This window comes from Thunnus thynnus, chromosome 2, assembly GCF_963924715.1.
Source record: "Thunnus thynnus chromosome 2, fThuThy2.1, whole genome shotgun sequence".
Lineage (NCBI taxonomy): Eukaryota > Metazoa > Chordata > Actinopteri > Scombriformes > Scombridae > Thunnus > Thunnus thynnus.
In genome coordinates, this window is record NC_089518.1 from 16,452,136 (window position 1) to 16,476,244 (window position 24,109).

At 41.7% G+C, this 24,109-nt stretch overlaps 1 protein-coding gene across 6 annotated transcripts; it reads left to right on the forward strand.

Annotated features, from left to right (window-relative positions):
* Positions 1 to 1,282: 1,282 nt before the first annotated feature.
* sorbs3 (sorbin and SH3 domain containing 3) lies at positions 1,283 to 23,868 on the forward strand. Of its 6 annotated transcripts, none has more exons than XM_067606398.1 (21): positions 1,283 to 1,399; positions 9,962 to 10,034; positions 10,799 to 10,987; positions 11,207 to 11,279; positions 11,564 to 11,697; positions 11,899 to 11,962; positions 13,035 to 13,073; positions 13,159 to 13,246; positions 14,017 to 14,137; positions 15,678 to 15,731; positions 15,892 to 15,999; positions 16,663 to 16,718; positions 18,266 to 18,336; positions 18,964 to 19,025; positions 19,205 to 19,251; positions 19,485 to 19,599; positions 19,686 to 19,811; positions 20,683 to 21,228; positions 21,344 to 21,447; positions 21,557 to 21,663; positions 22,401 to 23,868. In XM_067606398.1, the coding sequence occupies exons 2-21, from the start codon at positions 10,023 to 10,025 to the stop codon at positions 22,460 to 22,462; spliced, it is 2,178 nt and encodes a 725-aa protein (XP_067462499.1). In that variant the 5' UTR covers positions 1,283 to 1,399; positions 9,962 to 10,022; the 3' UTR covers positions 22,463 to 23,868. The 6 variants fall into 6 exon arrangements, with proteins under 6 accessions (XP_067462499.1, XP_067462510.1, XP_067462527.1 ...); XM_067606409.1 differs by lacking the exon at positions 1,283 to 1,399 and adding an exon at positions 3,823 to 4,128 and having other exon boundaries at positions 18,967 to 19,025; XM_067606389.1 differs by lacking the exon at positions 1,283 to 1,399 and adding an exon at positions 3,828 to 4,128.
* Positions 23,869 to 24,109: the final 241 nt, after the last annotated feature.

The window sequence follows — 24,109 nt, forward strand, 5'->3', positions numbered from 1 at the left end:
AACTCCACACAGTTCTCATAGGAACCACAGAGAGGCAGTGTGGTATAGCTGATCATCTGGATCTCCACTCCAAAACAACAGTCTGAGAAAGTGAGATATAAGAATATTTTTAGAAAATTTTGTTCTCTGGTTTGTGGGAATGGAAGCTTAATCGATGCAGAGAATGGTTTCTAAGTTTGTAGAAATGTTTAGATACATTATTGACCATTGATGGAATAAAAAGTGCAGCTACTTATTATTTCTCTTCTCACCATAACTAAGGATTCCCCTGAAAACCATTCAAGGTATCCCCTTGGAGCTCTTCAGTGTCATCTCCTGGATCCAACGAGGAGATGGATTCCAGAGAAAGAGAGAGATGCGACCTTTGATTTCCGATCTTGCAGCCAGGCTGTTAAATATTTATCTTGGATGGCAGAGCTGAGAGCAGCTTCTGGACTCAGTGCAGGAATCCAGCAGGCGTCTGCTGGCTCGGGGACTAATATTTCAAGACAAGGAAACATAGGAGCAGGAACAGACAGATAAATGTCTCAGGAGCTTAACAGAAGCTGAAACACTTCCACTGTAGTTATAGAGATACAGTTGATCTGCTGTGATGACACGGTGGACTTAAAAAGGAAAGCAGTAGCATTACTTCTCTTGGCTTTGCTGCAAGGTTTCCCTCATATGGGATGAGTAAGTGGGGCCTGGTACTGGAACAGAACATGGAAATACTGACACTTCTCTGAGGCCTTCAAGTGTTTGTGCATGTGTGGTCCTTAGCATATGTGTGTGTATTTGTGCTTAGAAATGTATTCTTTCCTGAATGTACAGATAGACCCTGTGACAGGTGAGAAAACTATGACAACTTTAGCAACTGGATTTCATAGGAAGCACTCAAGACTCCCTATCGTGCCCAACATGAATGTGACAGACGCAACATCTAGACCTACGTCAGTGAATAGACTCTCCTATTATAATATGTGTATCACTTAGGTCTATTTATTGAGATAGCTATGGAAATGGCCTCTTCTTTCCTCACACATAAAACACTGAAGGGCGTTACCACAGAGCTTGTGCCTGTATGGGAATCTCTATTATTTCCAGCTGTGGATGGAAACTATTACTGAGCGCCTTCTCCCTGATGAGCTTTAAAATGTGTGCTCACATACACACACACAGAGACATAAGCTATGCACACACACACACACGCACACACACACGCCTACGGACACTCAGTCAAACATTCAGACCCACGCTGAATCATTCACCAAAGATAAAAGACACCCTGTTGGCCTGAGAAAGAGAAAGAGAAAGAGGGAGGGAGGGAGAGACGAGCAGCAGTGGTTCCCTCCTTCTTTTTCATTCACTTCCTCTCTCCCTCCGCACTGAGGAGACCTCACTGCTCAGCCTACACTCGTCTGTAAGTACTGTACAACTTGTGCTGTGACTTCACACTGTGACTAGAGCCTGACTTAGTGTCACAAGGATAGCAAATATTAATAATTCAAAGGAAAACATCATGAGATTGACTGAGTTGTGATTGGCATTTTTGTTTTGTGAGCTGAAAGGGAATTACCTCTGACACAGATTTGAGCATCATGTTGTTGCTGTTACTCTTCATCACTCAGTCTGTCACTGGAAACCACTGTGGCAAACAGGACACTGCTGTGTCATTGTTGTGACAGTTTATTTCAGTTTTTTTTTCATGTTGTTGAGCAACTGTGTAGCAGTTTTATGGAAAAAGGGCGGATTTGAGAGGGGCTTTGCTGTAGTACAGATACCAATCTTTTACTGTCTGTGGTTCAGATGATGGTTATCATCAGGCCTCTGTCTAAAAGCTGGAAACATTGTGGCTTCAGCTGTTGTTTGAAATATTTGAGTGTGTACAGATTCCCCAGTAATATATGTACTCAGTCATTTATTTATTCGCTCAGATGGATCCATATTTGGTATTTTCATCAAACTATAAGCATCCTAAGAGGAGCAGCTTCCTGGAGGATTATACCACAGATTGTTTGTCCTCCTCAGCCAACAGTCTGACTCCAAGTCCCGGGACATTCACCAAGCAGAAAAATGTTGTTTACTGCTAAAATAAACCCTGATGCTATGGTGTTTGTTCTTGGAGACATACCATGACCAGTGGTATGAATGACACATGCTGTATGATGTCCAGGCCTCCTTATCCATCCTCCACGGTTACAGTAATGGTTGATTACCTGTGGATTCATATCTATCTGGTTATATCCTCATTTGATGATAACTTTATCTTGTAATTTTGTTACAGACTTGCTGTCTCTTGTTTCCACAGAACAGAGAGAAGGTGGAATAAAACCAAGCCCAGGGCTATATAGTCATCAAGTAATATAGTTTTTGATTATATAACAGATTTATGTCATGGTTTATTCACTCGCTGGAATCTTTGGCTGTCAGGCTTTTAATGAGCTTCATGGTTGCTCTGTAGTAACATACTGGCACATATACTCAGTGTGAAAGTAGATTGGTTGGCCTTTACAGTATAGTACGGACTGAGGCAAAACATCACGCATGTTTCCTCCTGCCCTGTCCTGATCATGTTTCTCTGTAATAAAAATGGACGCTGGCAAGGATGAAGCCTTGTTTTTTGTGTGGTGAAGACACTGAGACAAAGTGAACAAGGACCCAGTGTGGGAGAAGTGTCGAGTCCGGGGGCCAAAGCGACAATCGCCTCTTGCGTGATTACCTCATTTAGCTGCAGAGTGACAGGGCGTCAGATGTGGTCACAGCAGGGTGAAAGTCTGCTCCGGCGGGACACAGATTATGAGGGGAGCCTCAACCTGAAGCCTGCGCCGCAAAGCTTGCCCCTCAGGTTCAACGGCTCAACTGTTTGGCAAAAACAACCCTGTGAGGAGTGCAGGCTCAGTAAACGGATATCTGCCCTGAGTTTAGCTCTACCAAGCCAGACCACTGAATTATTAAAAAGAGCTGAGTCCTTCTGTTTCAGGCTGGAACGGCATGCATGTTTAAACAAATAAACCACTGACTAAACTAAATGTCTTCAGTTTATTGCTTGAACTCTAAGAGAGTAAAGTGCATCGCTGACTGTGTTTGTCAGCAGCAGGTGACTGGATCACACACCTGCAGCACAGACCTTGTAGCTCAGGTGCTGTGCCAAAACAAACCTGTCAGCACGTTAATTTCAGGTTTTACAATTGTTTGTCTTCATTGGAAAGAATGCTCCAAAACTGGAAATCCTGGTTTTATTTAGGCAAGTATTGAATGTGATTGCAGCAGTGGTGTTTGAGAATAGGCTCCTGTTTCCTGTTTGACTGCTGCTCTGTGGTTTCATGCAGCATCCAAACCGGACACATTCAAGCAAGGCATTTGAATGCTGATTGACTTATCTGGACACATACCACATCTCCTACTTTGAATAACTTGCCGTTAAAAGGACAAAATATTTCCTTCAGCCATCACATTCAACAGTATTTCTGGTGTTAGTGTGGTGTGTGTGACCATGGGAGAAAAGTCAGCATTACTCTATGGTGTATGAGTCTGAATCACTTCCAGAGCTGGAACAGAAAGAGCTCCTATTCTCCTTTTGTGCATTTGGCTAGCCAGAGACCTGGCCTTTGCACGCACACACACACACACACACATATACACACACACACCCACACACATAAACACGCACATAAAAGGAGAGGGAGGCATGGTAGAGATAAAGTTAGGCGGGGGTGTCATGGAGTCAGTCACTGGGCAGTGTCAGGGAGGTGGAGGTGATGAACTATTTGCATTCCCCTTTCGTTAACCCTGCGCTGTGAAATATCACCTTATCACAACAATAGGGCTTCTTCACTGAAGGAGGTGCCCCGAACTGACAAGCCAAGTGTAGGGTGCCTTTTGAACGGGGGGCCGAAGTGGTTGCTATGGTGATGCCTGTCAACCGGGAAGTCCTCTGTAGAGGCAGGCAGGGCGAGGGCTGGGACTGAGAGAGAGAGAGAGAGAGAGAGACAGAGAGAGAGAGAGAGAGGGAGAGAGAAAGATTGTGTGTCCTGTCTAGTTTCACAAGGGAGAGAGAGAAAGAGCAGGGAAGGTTTGCAGCGTGGGTTACGTGCACAGCAGAGGCAGACTGAAAGAGGTGGGAGTCCACTTGTTGGTGCCACTTTGAAGGTGAGTGCGCTCTTTCCCATGGGAACACAGATTCAAGTCACTGTTGTGTGTTACCTTAAACACTATGACTGTAGAAAAGTATGTCTGCTATTCTGTTTTGCAAGTGTGTTTCTTTAAGGTTGAGTAACCTGTCTGACCGCTCAGGGCTTACACGCCGCTCCACAGGATTAGTGCCTCAGACCAGGAGTGTCTAAAGTAGAGGGATGCTATTGCAGTGCACCTAAAAACAAGTTTCCGTGTAGTTTGGATGTTGAAACAGACCTGTGGGAGTTCCAGAGGCGAGAGCAGCTGTGAGTTACACCTTGAGCACAGAGAGAGAGAGAGAGAGAGACAGAGAGAGAGGGTACCGTGGGCAGTGTTTCCCAACATGTCATCCCTCATCGCTCTGCCCACAAGGTGTGTGTGCACTGACAGCTACCATGTACTGTAATGTCAGAAGAGGAAATCATTTGCACTGTCAGAATATTTTCCCCATCCTGCTCCAGATAGTAAGCCTAATGCCTCTGGGACTGTCCAGGCATCGCTGGAAGCTCCCCTTAATTTCAGGGTGATTTCCACTGCCGGCTCTGATTCCCTTTGTGATATTACTGAGGGTCTGGCTGCCAGGCCTCATATCCACAAGCTGCACTCAGCGTTGAATATGCAAGCTGACAGCCATGAGGATCTGTGAGATTTTCCTCTAGGTACTGTGTTTTGAGTGTGTATTTTCTCATGCTTCCTCTGACTGAATGTCACTTGTATGAATCCACTCAAATGAGAAATTATCTTGGAGCAAATATCGGATGAAACTGCACCACCATTTCAGCTTATTGCTGGGCGCTCCGCTGAGAGAGAGAGGCTGTGATTTACTGCCTCCTGGGAACACATCTCCTCTCCATTGACAAGAAGCACACCGACTCTGACTCCTCCTGTTGCTCAGACTGGAGGAGCACCATACAAGGAGGTGAAATACTTCCCTCCTGATAAATGTGTGTATCCCCCAATAACTGCACATCATAAACTAGCAGCTCCAGGACCTTGTATGGGCTACATCTGTGTTCACACATCTGCTAAGTTTGCAGAGGGGCAGCATGGTTTGTGATCAACCTCGCAGGACCCCTGACATCTCTTACATAGCTGCAGAGTGACTCACTTAATATGTTTGGAAATAAATGTCGGCTTTATTTATTCACCAAATGTGCTCGTAATTGCCTTTTGATGACTATTCAAGGCAGGATTTCTTTAGTTTTCCTCTAAATGGCTTTGACAAGACTTAACTCTTCTGTCTATTGAGTCAAGTTGCTCAGTTAATGTCCAGGAAATAAGCACTTCATGAGAAGATAAAAATCTGTTAATACTTTTTGAAGATTGCACCAGAGTCTTTGAGGTCAAATGTAACGCAAGTTATTGCTCACCCCCCCCCAAAAAACAAACGCCTTAAGCAAACAGTGAGCTGATATTTTGGTTGCTTTCCTTCATGGACATGAGCAGGACTTAGATCCATTCATCTGACTGTGTGCAGCAGTTCCCACCTTATGGAGTCAATGATTAACTCCGTACTTTTGCTCACCACCCTGCACACGGAAGCAAAGGTCAGCACTTGTGCTAATGAATGGAGATCTGTTTGCAAGTGGCAGTTTTATTTGTCTTAAGACTTTCAGTCTTTGTCCCGCCTCATCAACACTACCATCACTTGGATGTATAGATGATTTATGGACAGCAAGATTCTCCCTCTGACCACAAATCATTGCTTTCCTGATGGCGCACCAACTGATCGTAGAAGTTCATGGGTCAACACGGTGACAGTAATTCATTAGGGTATGTGTGGTCACCTTGACAGCCTTGCTCTTAGTGAGAACAATGTAAGACACTCTGTATGTGGTGGAGGTGGTGGAGAAGGGGGTCATCGTAGGTCAGGCCCGATCACATCCTTCTATGGAAGAAAGGGAAGATGGAAAATTGATGACTGCAGCAAAGTGTGGATAAGGTCTAAGAAATACTGACTTCATTGCAAGTTCAGTTTTCATCAGTTGGCCTTGCTGTATGGTGAATCGTTTTGTTTTCAGTCATTTTGAAAGTTTGACCATTTTTTTCCTGCTGTAGTAATACTATTAGATTACTGCGGTGGTGCTATTCCCGGCTGTGGAAACCTCCTATTGTGATTCACAGGAATCACAGGGGTGTGGTGAAGTTCACCGACCTTGAAGCTGCTGAGTAGGTCTGCTCTGGCTCAGCAACTTCAGATAATAGTTCAGTTCCTCATCTGCTTCTTTTAGATAAAAAGGAGAAGAAGAAAAAATCCCTATGCCTCACTTAAGTAACTTGCTTTCTTACAGTAAGTATGTATCACTCATAAAAAGCTCTTTAATTTGATTATATCAGTTTGTCTGTTTTTTGGTTCAGTTTACGGAGTTTAACATCTGGCCCAGTGCTTCCAGGGACCGGATGAGTTTCCTGGGGGTAGAGGCAGAGATTTCCATACTACAATCCCCCGATTCTCATTTTGCATGTCCTCAGTTACCCTGAGACTGACCAAATGCAAATCGTGGCTATGACATAAGAAGCACTGCCTTTTCATTGAGCAGAAACATGGACATCTGGGTTGCAAGAAACATCCTAGTGTCACATTTTATCTTCAGCTGACATGCACATGGGCCTTTTATGGCTCTGTATTTTTCCTCTATCTCAAAACTGATCTGGTGGTGATAATGGACCTTTCACCTAGTGGGGGTTTCAATCGCACAGCCTTTGAGATACATGGGCTATAAATCCCACGTTTTTCAGAAAGATAACATCAAGGCACTCACACCACACTGATCCTGAAACTCGTCTCCATGTGAAAGCTTATAGCTGCCTCCGCTGTTGAGTCTAAGTAATTACATAAGAATGCACTGGGCGTTCAGAGCAAACCCAGGGAGAGCCAGACTTCTGGACAGGGATTTTTCGCTAGATATCGACACTGATTTTTCCTTATTAGGTAGGATTGTGTTTGGTGCTCTTGAAGGGGGAATGCACGCAGTGCTGGAGGATTTCTCTGTTGGATTTGGCTCCCCAGAGAAATGAGACACAGAGACACTGTTATGACATGAGCTTACTCATCAGGATGCTACATCAATGAGGCAGAAGCTTTTCAGCTTTTGGGCCTCTGAGGGAATGAAGTTCCAATGTCAACTGTTTAATAATGTATTGAAAACAAAGTGCGACACATTGTTCTAATAAAATAAAGTCTATTACTATTTTATCTGATTATTTACACAAGAATATCAATGGAGTCCCCAGGGGAAATAAGGGCTTACAGCCATAGTCAAATTCTTGATGTCACAGTGTTCCTTTCACTGCATCCTTTTGCATAAATGGCATTCTTACTGCAGTGCAGTGTATATTAATTGTGCATATTATATGAAAAACAGATGGCAGCTGTCTTGGACTGCAGCAGTTGCTGTCTAGGTCTGAATGGCAGCAGTGTGGAGGTGAGAGAGAAGCTCCTTTGTTTGCTGTTCTGAATTGAACAAGCCTGTGTTGAGACAGTGTTTGTTACAAGTGCCAGAAACTTACTCATCTGGGTATTTGGTCATCAGTGTGATGGGGCCTTAAAAGTAAATGGCAACCTGATGAGGGGAGATCCGGTGTAAATAAGGACCAGCATGTCAAACACATTGTAAATTGTGATTACTTTAAGCTGTTATTTGCACATGTAGCTTATGTGTGTTGCTGTGATTGCTTTGAGAGATGAAAGGTTATCTGTCATGCCTGAGCACTAATGGTATTGTTACAGACACAATCCTCCGGTTCCTGCATTTTCCCCATTATGTAACGCAGTTTGTTGGGAGATGATGACTCAGATAGATGACATCGTTGGCTGGAGACGGAGAACATTGATTCTATCAGTGCAATGGGCTCTGCTCTGTCTTCTAGTGCACACAGACACAGAGTGCATATAGTTTTCTTGGTCTCGCTCACAATGATTATAGACTCTAATGCTCAGCTGCAAATGCCACATGGAAAACTCATCAGTGCAAATTGTGTTGGACAGCTCTCAGCCTGTAGTAGCCTGGCCCACACTTGGTCATTACTTTCTTCCTTGCCAAGCTGCAAAGCCATAGTTTGATCCAGGACAAAAAAAAGAGGCTAATCCTTAAATTAACCCTATTGTTGGTTTTAACAGAGACACCCTGATGTTTTTTTTTTTCCCAAGATATGCTTGGTTCTGACCATTGACCATATTGTGAGGGGGAAAAGATATTAAAAAAAAAAAAAAAACATATGACTTGGAATGACTCAACAAGTTGGTCCTGCGGGAGCAGCAGAGGCCAGGGTTGCAAGGATGCAGGGTTGCACGGTGGCTGTAGTTTCAATGTCAACTGTGTTATTATGGGCCACTTGGCCAGTGTAGATGAGAGCTGCCTGCCTCATACAGGAGCGGAAACAGCCTCCCCCTCATCCCCCCTCCATGCCTTTGAAGTTTGAAACAGCAGACCTAATCTGTTTTTCTGAGGTGCAATTGATTAGGAGCCAGTCTCCGCTTGCAGTAGCTGACCTTCTCCATCATCCAGCCCCTCAAGTCCAGCTTATTATGGCATGTGTACGACTGGGAAGAGTGAGACGGTCATGTGAGTCATACTCATTGTTTTGGGTGGGTTTTTCCTTAGAAGCAGGGAAAAGTTGGTGACGCTAACTTTCCCTCTTTGGAACAGAAGTGGGATTGGATAATGGAACACTGTCAAGTCCACTTGGATGTAAAATGTGATTTATGACAGTACTTTGTTGAACTCAACTTGCAGCTCAAAGGGTTAAAAAAGACATGCTGCAAAATTCAGAAGAGAAATTTAAGAGCTACAAAACAAACTTAGTATGTAATATTTCTCTTAGGGTCATTTCACAGACATCGCTTGCAGATCACAAGTGATTAAAGGCGCTGAAAATATGTTTTATTATTCAGCTTCTAACCTGAGCAGTGAAGTACATGAACACATAATTTTCTGCTCAAGTTAGAACTGTTTTGGTTTGTTCAAATGAGAGATTTCTATATTTGTGTTTTTTTCTGTGCTCTACTAACCGGTTTGAAGTGGGCAAGGCTCTGTTAGGAAAATGTGATGTCACGCATTCTTGTGCTTCAGTCAGAGCAACATTTGAATCAAAATGTGATGCCAAACACCACAGATCTGATAAAGGAGATTCGTTTTTTGAGTATTTAACTCTAAATAATAATCAGAGTGTTTTTTAAAAAAAATATCTAACATTATAAAGAAATACTTAAAGTCCCCCTCCAGTCAAAATTGTCTTTAGTCTGTTGTTACTTCAGTTGGATGTTTGAGCTTCACTGTGCAGAATGATGAAGCCTCCAGTGCAGAAACACTGAATGGACTTTTCAGTGAAGGTGGAGACATCTTTTGTTCAACAGTTAAACTTCTAAAATTAAAAACATTTGCATATTCATAGATTTTGGAATTTTTAATGAGGGAGAAGGATAAGATGGTATTTTAAGGATTTTAATGAGATAATTTTACTTTTTGTAGAAAAACCATATCAGACAAATTATCATTAATAGTAAAGTATTTTATATACATCTTAAAACATGTCTGGAGGGGGTCTTGTAAACTGGTTATACAGCATGTATTATTAAAAAAAAGTCCTTTATTCTCTATCTGCACACTTGATAAAAGAAGTCAGGTGAATGTGACCTGTGCTGCAGAATAGTTACCTTGAACAATGAGGTGGAGCTCTTTTTTTTTTAGTTCCCTTTTGTGTGACTAATCTTCTTGATAGGTAGTGCATATTGCAGCTGCTTTGGAAATATTTCAATGAAAATAAAAAAGAGTAGTTTTATATAAAAATGTTTTCCTTTTTTTTGCAGATATTCTTAATGCTGGGGACAAGAATTTGATATCTGCCACACATAACGGATAAAAGATCACATGCAGTCTCAGGTAAAACCATTTTTAATGATATACATTGTTGACATTACCAATTGTTCAACAAATATATCTTGAATAAACACATTCAACCATGAAAATTCCAGGAAAAACACTCACGAATATCACACAAGTCAGTCCAGTCCGACATCCCTTTGGTTAAGGCTACAGATCACAGTTCTAGCGTTACCCCACAAGGCATGAGGGGCTTTCCCATGATCCCCGGCAACCACACAGAGAGGACCAAAGCACCTGATTCAAACACATAGTTCCAATAGAAGAGCTAGACTGGCCATCATGGGCGGGGGCAGTAAAAAGATCACTATGGAAACCACCAGACCACGGCTAGCCCTGCTGGACTTTGAGGTTGACATCAACGACCCCTTCCCAACCTCTCTGGCCCCAGCTCCACCCCCTGGCTGCAGAATAGGGAGGCCTGGTGAATAGGGAGTTAATGGGCTCATAATGGTCCTCTCCTGTTTCAGTGCCCCCTCTCTGCACCTTGAATGAGGCCTTTCTGCAGTTGTGGCAAGAGAGATGATGAAGTGGGTGGAACACTACTTCCCACTGGTCCTGCTTTAAATAAATTAGGGGCCTTTTCATCAGAGGCTCCCCCACAGAGGCCAGTTATTCTCTGGAGAATAGCTGGGCCGCTAACATGTTCACATGACCTCCCATGGAGAGTGATGTTTACCCAGGGCCAACAGGAGGACATGACAGGAGCAAAGTTCACACATTGTTTTTGTTCATCCATATTTCTCATTTTCTCTGTTGTTTAGCAACGTGTGGAAGTGGCTGGCAACCCAAATGGCTCCCGGATTGTCTTCTCCAGGGAGCCTGGAGTTCCTTCAGGTCAGCAGATCCTAACTTCTCCAGAGCTGACCCAAGAGGTGGTCATCTCGCCTGGACTCCCTACTCCTCCTCTGAGTCCTTTTCGCTCAGCGAGGCAGCCATCTGGGGAGTTGAAGGTACGCACAGACTGAAATGTCCTGGAGACTCTGGTCATAACAATGCTGAGGTTGAGTGCATGGTATTCAGTAAACAAGTGCTCCTCCCTGTGGAAAAATATTGCATCACATGTTATACCTCCTGCCATGGAAATGTTATAACCATCAGTTATCAATTACTGTACACTGAGATATTTGTATTTGGACTGATGTGGCCTTTATTATTCTTTGTTTCTTAAGGCAACAGAGGTGAATGGAAGTGGCCCAACAACTCTCAGCTTTGGATCATACTATGGCCCCTCACAATCATACGGTAAGATTGTGAATTTTAAGACTGCTGGGTTGTTCCAGCGAAAACACATTTCCAGGAAAAGGAAATTCATTTAAGGGCCAATTTAAATTGGGAGAGGACATAATCAGAGTGATTTATTGTTTTTCATGTGAATGTGAGGTTGGAAACGTCTCTGAGTCTCATGAGATGTAATATAAAGCAGATTAATGCTCTTATACTTCAACTGAAATCACCTATGATTAATGATTTTATCTGATAATTGGACATAATTACTCAAATATTATTCTTGTGATTGTGTAACTCAGGGGGGCTGTCTAATGGCGTCCAGGCCGCTGCCACCCTACCACGTAGCTGGACTCCCACCAGAGAAGAGAGACTTATCAAGTTTTCAGGAATCGGTCCGGTGGATGAGACAGGGATGCCCATTGCCTCGAGATCAGTAAGACATAGAACGCTTTATTTATTTATTTATTTATTGCCATTTTCTTTTGGCATACATCCTCAACAAACATTGCATCCTATGTCGGTTAAAACTGACTTTTTTTTTGACATTCTTGCTATAACTGGTGTGTTGTGTTTCTCGAAGTCTAATTCGTCAGGTTTGTTTACTTTCTGTGCCTCCCCTCTTTTCTTATACCAGAGTGTGAACAAGCCCAGAGACTGGTACAAGAGCATGTTCAGACAGATTCACAAGAAGCCAGAGGGTAAGACTACTCCTCCTCCTCCTCCTCCTCCTCTCGCACACTTTCTCCAGAGAGAATTCCTCTCTGTCATTGTCAGGCACTACAGAGGCGATCCAGCAAGCAGATTATTGCAGACATGATTAAACAGTCCGAAAGTCTTATGTCATTTCTGCTTTTATAGCTCTGATAAAAATCCTGATTCTTATCTGAGCCATAGCTGTTCATTTGTCTCTATTACCAGTTGCGTAATAGAAACATGTTCCCTGTTATTTGTGGGGTTGGCAGCACGACTGGAGATTGTTTTTTCAGTTGATTGCTTTGGATTCATTTTGTTTGAAGTGAATCTATTCAACTCACTGCAGGATCTATATCTTATTAAACAGCATTATCATGTGAACATGCCTGAAAATTCTGCTGTGCCTAATTTTACTGAGGTGTTGTTGATGATTTCTGGCAGAGCAAAGGCAGGATATGAAGCAGTCATGGATCAAGAATAATAGTGCTGGAATATAAGCTTATTGAGTGGATACAGTATACAGTGGTGTTGAGCACATTTACTCAAGTACAGTACTTATGTACAGTTTTGAGGTACCTTGCTTGACTTAACATTTTCCATTTTACTGCACTAAATTTCAGAGGAAAATATTGTTCTTTATAGTTATACTGTTATATTCAAAACATATGATCATTTTACAAAACATCAAAATATGGCTTTTTATAGTTTAAACTATAAAATAAAAAAGACACTTAAAGGGACCATTCTGCATAATTTTTACATTTACATTTTGCTCATAAAACTACTGTACTACTCCTACTACTACTACTACTACTACTACTACTACTACTACTACTACTACTACTTAAGTTCAATTTTGAATGATGGACTTTTACTTGTATTGTTAGTATTTTACACTGTGTACTCCTTAACCTGCTGATATTGTAAGAGTGATTAATAGGTCTGATTCTAAGACAAATCTGCTCGTACTCTAAAGGAATATCAGAGTATGTGGAAGAAATGTATAAATTGAATTATCAAGAAAGAGCTACATTTTTATGAAGTTTAAAATAGGCCTGATTTGTACTTTTTTTTCAGAACTTGATTTGGAAGAGTCAGAGAGGTGGTCAGCCGAACGTAAGTGAATCTGCCATCAAAGTCCACATTGTTGTCCTGCTCGGTTACATAATCAGTTTTTACTTAAAACCGCACTGATCCACAGGGCTCCAGTTATCTGCCAACACAGAGGGAAACAATGAAGCAGACAATAATCTCTTCAAACTAACACCTTATGGAGCCCTACCAGATTGGTGAGTTTATACTGATTTGTTGTAGCTCCTCCAGGGTCAATAATATCCCAGCAAGCACTGTAGAGAAGGCTGGCAAACTTCCAGTCCATCACATGGCACGCACAGACAGATTGACAGTCAGTCATATTCACACCCTTGGGCAGTTTAATAAAGTCTTGAGTCAACCTGTGTTGCATGCTTTTTCACTGCGGTAAGGAAACTGAACCCAGGGGGCTCGTGGGGTGAACATGAATGCAGGAAGGCCCAGAGCCAAGGATCAAACTTGAGCTCTTCTTGCTTTAAGTGACCACTTTGAAACACTCTCAGACCAAGTAATAAGTAGTAAAATAACAAAAAAAACTAAATATACAGATCAAAACATATCATTCACAAAAACACATCAGATTAGACTTACTTAGTTTGACACTGTGAAAAACATATCTTTACATGCATCCCAAAAATCATGCAAGATGAAATTAAATAATTTCATGTGCAAATTCAGCTACTGGAAATGTAAAGGAGATTTAGCAGTGAATCAATGTACTGTTTTTCCAACTAGAATGCACACTGGAATGAAATGTCCCTGAATTTATTCCTCACAGCAGATAAAGACTGCAGATCTTATGTGAATACCAAACAAAACTCCCGCAGTGGCGGGAAACGTGTGGGGCGGACAAGTTTGGATTTGTTGTTACAGGCACTAACAATGAAGCCACGATTAAGTTGCTGTCCATGGTGTGTGTGTGTGTGTGTGTGTGTGTGTGTGTGTGTGCTGGGGTGTTATGTTTCAGGAGCGAGGATGTAGATAAGTTGTCAGATCTGGGAAAACAGCACCCTCAGCCGAAGAGCATATTCGACTTTGAGCCTGGAAAGAGCACCGCCTCTGAAAGCCACAGCCAGGTCCAAAGCCAGGTACGCCCTCACGCACACACACAGATTCAAAAATAGAAGCTGGTATCACACTGATTCCTGCAAAAAAAAGAAAAAGTTTTTGCATGATTCTTTAACCTCTAAATTTTTCCAGCATTGTTGGCTCTAGTCATTGAAATCCTTTGTGTTGGCTGGCACTGTTTTTCCCAGTGTGGGGTTCAAGAACAGGTTTGAGGACGGGCACCTTTTCTTTAAGGATTATAGTCAAAGTCCTCATGTTTCATCTTCTCACGCGAAGTAACTAATAACTTGTGAGTGTGGTCATTCCACAGTGTACCTGCTGTTTACCACCAGATGTGCCTGTTTTTTTTATTGAAAGGGCTTCCAGATTTCATTCATTTGCTGTAGCTTTTCAGACAAGCAAAGGCACGATCTTAGTCTTTCTTGTAACTTTTCCACTGAATGTTTATTTACCACTAGAGTTTTGATGGGTTGTCTTGTGTATTCTGTAGCTCTTTGTATACTCTGCGTGTCCTTGTATTTAAACACCCCTGGTGAGTTCGAGAGCGATGTCTCTAAAGTTTTTTTTGAATGGCTCCAGCAACAATGTCCCAGATCTGGTGCATATTGTGCCTTGTGTCTGCGCTTGTGAAGAAAAGGAATCTTTGTTTCCACTCCCCCACGGGAGCTGAGGTGTCTTGTGATCCGCATTATGGTGTTAACCTCTTGTGGTGTATAATGGCTCACAGCATGGCAACTTATTTCATTTCCTCTTCATGACAGCAGCCAATGTTCTATCCCCTGGACAGCGTTTAGAAAACCGGCGCACAGACCATATCAGGTGTTGTGCTGCTTCACAGGGACATTATACTTTGTGATTGTAGTGAAGATGACTCCCAACTGAGGTCTGGGCAGACAGAGAGACACATTCAGCCAAGGTTTCACAAAATAAAACAAAACAAAAAAACAGAAAATGGAGCAGGGGGTCTTTTATAGTTATACTTGATAGAAACAGCTGTTCAGATCAGATCATGGGAGCAGTTTTAGCTGCCTAGTTAAATGACTTACATTAAAATATGGATCATAGTAATATGGGGTAATATGAATCTAAGATACAACCACAATGAATCTTTAAGAATTGTACAAGATCATTTAAATAGCTAAAATGACTCTCTGTCTGTCCTGAAAACTCAATTCATTGTATTGAACAAAATTTTGAGCTGAAACTGACCAGATAAAAGTCCAGTACTTCCAAAAGATATTTTATATTCATCACATTTTCAATTGTTTTGAACTAAAAGGAGAAATGTCCAAACCCTTCAGAATTTTTTTTTGTCCACATTTATGTGTGGCAGTCTGCTGTCAGTTGATCCTAAATCCCTCTTGACACATTTTTTGTGACGGATAAACTATAGACTGTCTATGATATTAGAAAACTCAAGCAAACTGACTTTTACAGCATTGTAGGTGGAATGTATGTATTTTTTAAGCCTAAACACATGGTCAAAAAAGCTCCCTGAAATGGTGGCAGGCGTCTGTGAACAAAATAAATAACAATGTTGTGTCATTTTTCTGTCCTTAGACTCATTTGGCACCGAAGAAGCAGCCTGAGAAACCCAAGTCCCCTTCAATTGAGGTGAGCAGCTTTGACAGCACTTCAGCTTCTGTCTTTCTGCATTCACTCTATCGAGTATTCACCTTTTGAACCATTAAACAGGGACACCATTAGCTTGTATTAGTATAGTGGATTAGTGTTTTAATTTTGCCATTCCAACTCCAACATTGTTCGGGCTCAGGCCAGTCTAGTCTCTGAGCTGAGTCGGTTCGAGGCTGAGCTGGACTCGGAGATCCAGGGCCTGGAGAGGAGACTTTCCCAGAAGAAGCAGCGTCGAGGCCGGGGTGAGGTACTGAGCCCCCCTCCTGAATCTCTCTGCTGACGCATCCCTCCTACCAATCTAGCAGAATCCTCTCCCACTTGCACCTTTTACTCCCCCACTCCCGATGAAGGCTGCGTGTCTCAGTGAGACCCTGCTTGCTAGCTTTGACCATGTTTGCTGTGTTTCCTCTGTGACCTGGATGACAGCTCCCAGAATCGTCTGCCTGTCTTGCACTTTGATTGATCTGCTAAATCACCTGCCTGCTAGTCCCCCCCCCTCCCACCGCCCACCTCAGCAAGCGTAAATCCGGCTGCCAAAATATCAATTTCCTTCAAATCTCTGGTAGAAATCAATTTCCTTGATAATGTAGTTTAGAGCAGTGCTTGTTTTAGAGAACGACTTGGGTATAAACCTGCCAAAAAATGTTGATTCTTGTGCTATTCCTAATTTTTCTGTGATTACATTTGCTTCATGAGCTATAATTTTACTGAAATCACCGACGGCTCAGACAGATCATGAGTGGTGGTGTTGTTTTTTAGACCAAGGAGCATAGGACCCAGGGGATATCTTGCTCCTCTGGGAGTGGTCAGCACCTCTACTTCGCCTGAGTTGTTGTGAGATTTCCTCCAAGCTGTGAGATACAGTAGGCTGCAAGGAACAAGCTGTGTTTAATGTTCACTCTACTTTTAGGAGGCCAGAGGCAGGGATCCAGTGGCTGCTGCAAAGACTGCGACTACAAACTACAGGTCAGTGACAACTTTACTGAAGAAAGCAAAATATAGAATATGATTGCTCTGTGGGATATTCAGCAGGTTATGACAACTTTACTGACACTTCATATGTTTATTGTCGAAGATGTGTTTTCCTACAACATATTGCACATTTTTGCACATTGTGATGTAATTCATACCAATATTACCTGCCAGTAACATAAAAGAAGATAAAAAAAAAGAAGATTTTAAAGTTTTCACTGCATGCACCATTTTATTCAAAGTATACAGTTTTTCTTTTTTGTGACTGCTAAAAGTAGATTTTTTTGGCACTTTTTGCAATTCATCTTTGTACAAAGCTGTGGCATAGCTGTTGTTTTGTCTGCGTTACTGTTACAGTGATATGATCTGTCCACCAACAAGTGGGCGAGTGGACTGCCAAGACAATTGAGAAAGTCAAGATAGTCGTATTTAAAATATTATGACTGTGGGAGATTTTTAACAGTTCTTACAGAGTTCCTTCTTTCATTGTGAGTCTGTATAATAGAGAGGCATGGTATAAACATTGCACAGCAGGAGAGGTTAATGGAAAGGCCTGGGTCAGTCACCACATAACAGACCTCCTCTGAGCTCAACACACAGCATCTTAATCCACTTTGCTATTGCTTCATCAGGTAACCGAGTTGTAGTTTTCCCACCCGCTGCTTCCTGCTGTGTTCAGAAACCCGGTGCTGTGATTGGACAATAACAGCCATTAATACTTTGCAGGGTACCTGTTAGCTGATCAGGTGACTCTCTGGTGCTGAACACTCTGTCAGGAAGCTGTTGAACTTTAACAAGTTCAAGTACAGTGTTTGTTACCTCAGACAGCAGACAGCATTCCACATTGCTCACCATGTGTGTAATGCATTCTTGGACGATTCTCGCTGTTGTTTGCTAAGTTGAGTTCATGGGTTTTGACCTTTTCTGGCTGGGATGTTTTTTATTGAGAGTCTGTTGCTAAGGACATGTGAAGTTACAACATAAAGTGGCAAGAAACTGTCAGGTTTTTTTACTGCTTCCTGTTATCTAGGCATATTCTTTGACTGTGGTCATCCAGCTGCAAACACTGAAATACAAAAAAGACTGTCTGGAAATATGCAAATGAGTTCAAGGGAAGGCAGACAGGAGGATTTGTGTTCTGGATTAATTTATAACAAAGAATCAACTAGACTCATGATTCTGATTATCATGAATGAAGTTTCAGGGCCGCAGAGCCGTTTAGAGACAAAAGTCTTTAACCTCCAAACTTTATCTAAACCAGATCTTCAAGCCAAGGGTAAGGACATGACTCACACTGTAGCTGTCCCTGTAGCTGCCTGATTATTTGTCTCATCTCCGTCCAGTGTATTAGAACCAGCAGCTGCATCCAGATGTGTTGTACAGTAAATCTGCAGGAAAACTCCACACATGCTGTCTCACAGTATTTCTATATTGTTTCTTTGAATGTGTGTTTGATGTCACTGGAAACTCTCCTCCTGACTGGCTGACAGAGTGACAGTGATATAAACATAACAAGCTTATATTTTAAATTTTTTTTTCAGCAATTCATCAGCATCAAAGCAGCCTTTCCATCACTCTGTTGGCCCATCATCAGCCTCCGCTCCAACATATGGTAAATATGAAGTTTCTTCCTTTTTGGCTCTGTAGCCCACACATGCACATTGTGATTTTCCCACCATCTCTGCCATGACTTTGATAAGTGATTTTGTTCATTTACAGTCCATTTCTATCCATACTCTTTGTGAGTCCTGGTTGTGAATACAGCACCTCCTCCTTCTTAAACCCACTGACACAATGCAAGACATGTTCTGCTCTCAATGACCAGGCTGCTCACTGAATCAGGCAGCATATATTTGATGAAAGCTTTTAGTAATCTAATATATTCTGATGGTCCCATGATTCTCTTTCATTGCCTATGTTGTCTGCTTGCACTGACATTTCACATTTTAGATGAGGTTGAGGCGATCATGGAAAGCGTTTGCAGTTTTTTTCCTATAGAAGGTGCTGTAGATGGGTGGGGAGGAAGCCCAGAAAAATAGGAAGTGGAACTCGGAAGACCTGATTAAAGATTAGCATTATCCCATTGTTTTTCTTGGAAATTGGTCTAGAGGGAGCCAGCCTGAGTGATTTTGTGAACTAAGGTAGTTGGTGAGGCTGTGCTTCAAGAACAAAAAGTGCAGAACAAAAGTGCATATTTTATACTCCACTCATACTGTTGCTCCTTCACTTTGCTCCACAGTAGAACGTCTCTCTCCTGCAAATGAAACCATGGAGCGCTCTCCTAAGAAAGAGGAGAAGAAGGTATGTACATGTGACTTTCTTTTTACCTAAAAAGGTTGGAAAGTTTTACTAAAGAAATTATTTTGTTATGTGGTTTTTAGCTGATTTTTTGGAGGGGAGGGGGGCCCGAAGGGATTCTGAATAGTTCACATATTAAAAATCTTACACTGAAACACTGATTAATTTATTTGTTTTTCCAGATGAAAGCAGCGCGAGCCAAGTTCAATTTCCAGGCTCAGTCACCCAAGTGAGTTACTATTAGGAGCTGATATCATACAGTTGATAAGCCTTTTCCTTTCTTTCAAGGCCATCTACACTTCTGAAAGAAAAGATAACATTATACCAATATTAGATTTAAAACCCTAAAGACTGAAGTTCAAGTTGTCTTCAAAATGCTCATTTGATACATTTTGAACTTTGAACTTGCTCTTGATTCTGTATCTTAATTGAATTTCCATTAATGTATTGTCCTCTCTTCAGGGAGCTCACACTGCAGAAAGGCGACATTGTTTACATCCACAGGAAGGTAGACAACAATTGGTTTGAAGGAGAACATCATGGCAGAGCTGGCATTTTCCCTACAACCTATGTGGAGGTAACTTTCTTCATATCTCAAATTTGACCATGTCAAATCAAAACCCTGTGATACTGGCTTATATCTCTTCCCTCTGTCCTTCATAGATTCTGCCTCCTTCAGAGAAGCCGACACCTATAAAGTCTCCCACTCTACAGGTGTTGGACTATGGGGAAGCTGTGGCTCTGTTTAATTTTAACGGCGACCTTCCGGTTGAACTCTCTTTTCGTAAAGTGAGTGTCATTATGGTTCATGTCAACTAATGTGTCACTGTATTTAACACTGCATTAGACAAGGAATATGTGTAAACATACAAACTGCTCTATCAACCATAAGAGCTAAAAACTGGAGCTGCAACTGAGAGTAGCATTCTTTCTCTCCTTTGTATTACCAGTTAGTTTGGCTGGAAATCTTATCAGCACTTAAAGGAATAGTTTGACATTTTAGGAAATTCACTTATTTGCTTTCTTGCTGATGCTGGATGAAAAAACTGACACCACTTTCACATTTGTACAATAAATATAAAACTACAACCAGCAGCCTGTTAGCTTAGCTTAACTGCTAACTAACACCTCTAAAGCTCACTCGTTAACATATTTTATCTAATTTGTTCAATCCACCAAAAACTGCAGTAACAACCTGGTGATGGTGACTAACTGGCTGCTGGCTGTAGCTTAATTTATCACTCAGACATGAGAGTGGTATCAGTCGTCTCATCTAACTTTCAACAAGAAAACACATAGGGGAGAGATGAAAAACATTAGAGAGATGACTGAATGGGATAACATCTCTTTAACTGTACAAAGAAGGAATTTAGATCAGGGCAGTGCACGTTTATATGAAATCTGAGTAATGAAGCCCTTCAAGTTTTTTCATTATTTCCACTCCAAGCAACCAAAGTGAAAAGCTCCTTAGAGCAGATTTAGAAATATTTATATTACATTTTGAAAGGGATTAGAATTGACTGATTACTTGGATGTGTACAGCCTAATAGTATTTAGTATTTAATTCTCATTGTATATTGTGTTTGTCAGTTAATCATGCTTTAGGAAATTATATTTAATACTTAACTTTTTCTAAATTCTGTTCAATTTTTTTCTTAAGGGTGAGATAATCAGCATAACCAGGCGTGTTGACGACAAGTGGCTGGAGGGAAGGATCTCAGGGACCAACCGGAGTGGCATCTTCCCCGCCACTTATGTTCAGGTCAACAAGATGCCCCGCACCAAATACTCCACAGACGACTACCCAGCGGGCCCCATGTCTCCCATCTCCCCTGGACCCCAGAGTCCAGGACGTCCACTCCACTCACCCTGCCTGCGGTCACCAATGTCCCCTTTCACCCCCACCTCCCTCAGCCCCCAACCCGAGCACTCCCCCTTGAAGCCGTCTTCACCTGTTCCTAGCCCGACTTCACAGTCACGCTCCCCCACCCAGACACCCGTACCCAAAGAATCGGCCTATCGGTGGCCCCACAATACCTCCACAACTGCTTCACCCACCAACCAGAACAGCCACTGGGGTGGGACACACTCAGCTAACCAGAGCTCTGCGGGTAGAGCTGTTTCACCAATCACTCAGTCGTCAGCATCAGTGCACAGAGCAGGAGCCACCACAGCGAACACTCCCAGACACACTGACCCCTCACAGGTCACTGCATGTCCACACCCATGGTGTTTGTGTTTGTGTTGCCTGAGTGATGATAGGAATGTTGCTCATCATTCCTTATTTCATAATGCCTGACATAAGGTTTCCATTCTTTTAGGGTGCAACAACAAACCGAGCTGCTCCGTCTAATCCACACGTCAACTCCCTCCCGCCAACACATGTGCCAAACAAGGCTGGCTCCACAGTGGTGCAACGCCAACCGTACGTCTCAAGCTAATCCACATTGTTTCAGCCTAGATAAAGTGTTGCAGCTTTGGTGGATTTGTGACTCAGGAGATTTGACATTTTTTCCTCATGTTCTCAATCTTAGATATAAAGCTGTTTATAACTACAAACCACAGAATTCAGACGAGTTGGAGCTCAGAGAAGGAGATGTTGTACAAGTGATGGAGAAATGTGATGATGGCTGGTTTGTAGGTAAGAAATAAACTATCAATCCCTCAATGTATGTCCTGTGGAAACAGAACACTGAAGTGGGATGTTACATACAGATGGGTGACACATTAAAGGAAAAACCAAGTCAGTGGTAGTGTGTCAGTAAGGTGTTGGTCCACCACAAGATGTCAGAACAGTTTGAAGCTCTTTGGCTTTCAAAGTCTATGGATCTCTACTCTAATCGACTTTTCCAAAGAAACACCCTCATTTGGTATTTTTGATGATGGTGATGGGAAATCTCCCAAATGTGTTCTTTTGGGTTGAGCTCTGGTGACTGTGAAGGACATAAGATATGATTCATATGATATTCGTACTCATCAAACTACTCACTGGCTGAGCATCTGCATTTGTTTCTCCACTTATTCATTCAGCTTTTTCCCTTTAAATTGTTACCAGTCAATAGTTTGTAAATCAATGGGTCCAGCAAAGTAGTTTTATTTGATGTGAGGGACTGATACCTCATCAGAAAATCACTGAAAATCACTAAAAATACATTATTTACATGAGGCAAAAGTTATGGGATTTTATTTATAAAACAGTACACAAGCTATAAAGTGACATAATGGGTGAAGCATTTACTTTAAATGCTCAAAAATCCTGTCTAGTGTTATGTAAGCCTGCCCTCTAGTGGACATTATAAAACATTGCAGGTTACACTGTACATTATTCTCGTTTTGAAATGTGTGCGTTCATTTACTTTGTTTCCTCTCTCTCCACAGGTACGTCAGAACGGACTCATGCTTTTGGGACTTTTCCTGGGAATTATGTGGCACCAGTTTGACTTCCTCACTTCCTGCTTGCCCTCATTCACCTGGATTCTTATGAACCTGACCAATCACTCCAGCTCACTCCAGCAGATCCTGCTTTTGACACCCCAGCATTCTTCATCCCACCACACTCCCAAACCTACTTTAGTCAGGCCTGCATGTTCACTCTGTTTCCCAGAACAGAGGTGAAGACAGGGACATTGTGTGGTTTCTCACCTCACCTCCCCGCATGAGTACACGTGTGTGTGTGTGTGTGTGTGTGTGTGTGTGTGTGTGTGTGTGTGTTGCTCTGGGACTTGGCGTTTTCACACACACCATCTCAGAGGAAAGACTGAATGCTGATGATACTGTTTCAGTTGCAAAGAATGGAGTTTTTTTTGCTCCACAACTATTTGCAGCTGCAGGAAATTTGCATTCCTTCCCAGTGAACAGCACTGTTCCTTCTAAGTTCCTGATACAGTATGATGCTGCATTCAGCCTTTTGTCACCACAGTGCCATAACAAACCACTGCTGAGAATTTTGAATTAGAATGGCACATTTTTCTGGTATTTCGCTGGACGATTAATGTTTCCGTAAAATGTCTCCCCCAGATTTTCTTTCAGATCTCTGAAAATACCCTGGGCAGTTTGAGGAAACAACATGAACATCTGTAGACATGTGCTTAAAGTAAAGAACAGCAAGGGTTCAGACACGTCATGATACGGTTATAGCCTTCCACAAGGCTTTTCAGAGGAACAAAATAATTAAGGCATGTACTGGTTTCTTTTTATTCAATGCAGCATTTTTCTTTTTTGGAGTCTGTCCCTTCATGATGACGAAAGTAAAAAGAGAAATTAGATAGTCTTCTGAGATGTAATGGAAATTGCTTTGCTCTGAAATTCAATTTCAAATCTCTGTAAGTTGTACAAGATCAGGTGTGTTGAGTATGTAATCTAGATAATGCCTCCAAAGCAGATGAGCGTATGGTCTTCTGACATATTTAAAGTATTGCTGTATGTGCCAAATCTAACCTTTTATGACATGTCTGTGTTAAAACATTCTCAGCTCACTTTATTTCTGCCATGTTTACTACTACTGCTTTTATAATGTTTTCTCTGCTTTAGTTACAGGGTTAACATTTTCACGTTGACGACAGTATTCAGAATTCACTTATGTTTGTGCCAGTGCAACCAAGTGTGAGCTTTCTAAACCTAATTAAAAACCCCTATCATGAAGTCATTTGCAATTTTTTATGATTTATTCATGATTTCTCTGTAAAAATGAATCACGTGCAGTAGACACAGAAGATGATTGTACAGGCTGTAACCTTTTATCAAATTTGAAAGTATAATATATATTTGCTTATAAAACTATGTATCTTATATGTATGGTACGCATTTTTTTAAAGCAATTAAACATTACAGAGTGATACTGAAGAAAGTTTCCTGTTCTTGTACACACACACACACACACACACACACACACACACACACACACAGAGGTAACGCTACAGTTTTAAAATACTCCAATGGGAAAAAAATTATCAGAAATGAAAAATGGTAATCTCATAAGATATAGCTACATTAGAAATAATTTTTAAATTGTGAATTGTCAGGTTCATTGTAAGACATTACAGTGAGTCTTTCATGTGACTTAATATATAATATAGAATATAGAATAT

Excerpts from the sequence above, each read along its gene's own strand:
- sorbs3 (XM_067606398.1), top strand. Across the intron at positions 11,963-13,034 it reads GATTCACAAGAAGCCAGAGG|AACTTGATTTGGAAGAGTCA; the intron begins GTAAGACTACTC and ends CTTTTTTTTCAG. Across the intron at positions 21,448-21,556 it reads ACAGTGGTGCAACGCCAACC|ATATAAAGCTGTTTATAACT; the intron begins GTACGTCTCAAG and ends TCTCAATCTTAG.